This window comes from Sinocyclocheilus grahami, unplaced genomic scaffold (genome assembly GCF_001515645.1).
Source record: "Sinocyclocheilus grahami isolate Dianchi unplaced genomic scaffold, SAMN03320097.WGS_v1.1 scaffold4460.1, whole genome shotgun sequence".
Classification (NCBI taxonomy): domain Eukaryota; kingdom Metazoa; phylum Chordata; class Actinopteri; order Cypriniformes; family Cyprinidae; genus Sinocyclocheilus; species Sinocyclocheilus grahami.
In genome coordinates, this window is record NW_015509394.1 from 14,157 (window position 1) to 15,375 (window position 1,219).

At 41.5% G+C, this 1,219-nt stretch overlaps 1 protein-coding gene across 1 annotated transcript in view; it reads right to left on the minus strand.

The window, feature by feature from the left end:
- LOC107576849 (fibroblast growth factor 8-like) overlaps positions 1-1,120 on the minus strand; it is a 2,231-nt gene extending 1,111 nt beyond the window's left edge. Inside the window, exons 1-3 of the mRNA XM_016262975.1 lie at positions 935-1,120; positions 547-597; positions 437-473 (exon numbers count right to left, since the gene is read on the minus strand). Of these exons, the coding sequence (XP_016118461.1) occupies positions 437-473; positions 547-597; positions 935-966 (120 nt within the window). The 5' untranslated portion in view covers positions 967-1,120. The remainder of the gene's footprint in view (positions 1-436; positions 474-546; positions 598-934) is intronic.
- Positions 1,121-1,219: the final 99 nt, after the last annotated feature.

Sequence of the window (1,219 nt, forward strand, 5' to 3'; positions counted from 1 at the left end):
TGAATTACATTTTAAGCCAAACTGTCCTAAACGCCTAAGTTGAGCCCTTTATGTTATTATATGTCCACGACATGTTTCATCATCGACTCAAGGCTGGCATACTTCACGCGCTCATGCCCACGCGCCTGTGCCAGTATGTTAGTGTTACCTGCCAGGTTACAGCGCCCACTGTGATACCCATCTGATAAGATCCTCCTCTCCCATCGCACTTTTACTGCCTTTTAATTGAACGGCTATACGTGCATTTCTATGCAAAACAATTGTATATATAAATAAAATATACATCTTAATTTAGGAGCGCGTGTTTACGCATTCTGTAGCTATATTCAAGTATCTAAGTATGGAATTGATATATTAGAGTAGTGGTGCTTTTCTCTAACAATATATGTAAATGAGAACAACAGTATATAAGCATATTTAAAGATATTGCACATACCTGAGCATAGTAGCAAAACGCAAAGAGGTGAAGGAATCTGCAAGAGAGAAAATCTCACATTAGACTTTAATAACAACAAATAGAACAAATAATAAAGGAAATATACTTACAGATAACTCAGTCGTGATGGAATGACTCTCATGTTGCTGGAATGGAAGGGCCTCACAGAAAGAAAGGGGGAAAAAGTGTGTAATTTGCAGAGATTTAAAAAAGAAAAATCAGGTTTTCCAGTTGAAATGTATAAAGTCCTGCGCTGTTATCCAAACTGTGACTCGCAACATATGATGAACAGATCAACTGGCAAATGACAAAATCTGCTGCTCAGAAGCAGAACAAATGTCCAGGATATTATTTTCAGACTGACACCAGTGACAAGTATAAGCACTAACTGGGTGTCCCTCATAAGAACGAGAACAACACATAAGTGCACTTAACGCAAAACTCACAGCATGTAAACGGTTTACTTTTCAAGTTTTAGCGAAAGAGCTTCTGATGCACCTAATCATACAGACTCGAGTCCCGTGCTCCATGAAGGTGAGGAGCGCAGCAGAAATAGATCCAGTCTGACTCCTGCGTGAATGTCAGTCAGAGGAGGCAGAACTGTGCATCTGATGAGCTTTCTTCAAGAAGCAGTGCTGCTGGACTCTCTTATCCCCTCCTCTTCTTCCATTGCCAGTCAGTCTCCAATGTCAACCCCGCTCGCGCTGACACCCCTGGTTCAAATGGTAGGGTTGGTCCTGGAGGAACAAGCCCCCTTTTCAATAGAACAAAAGCAGGGGGGGG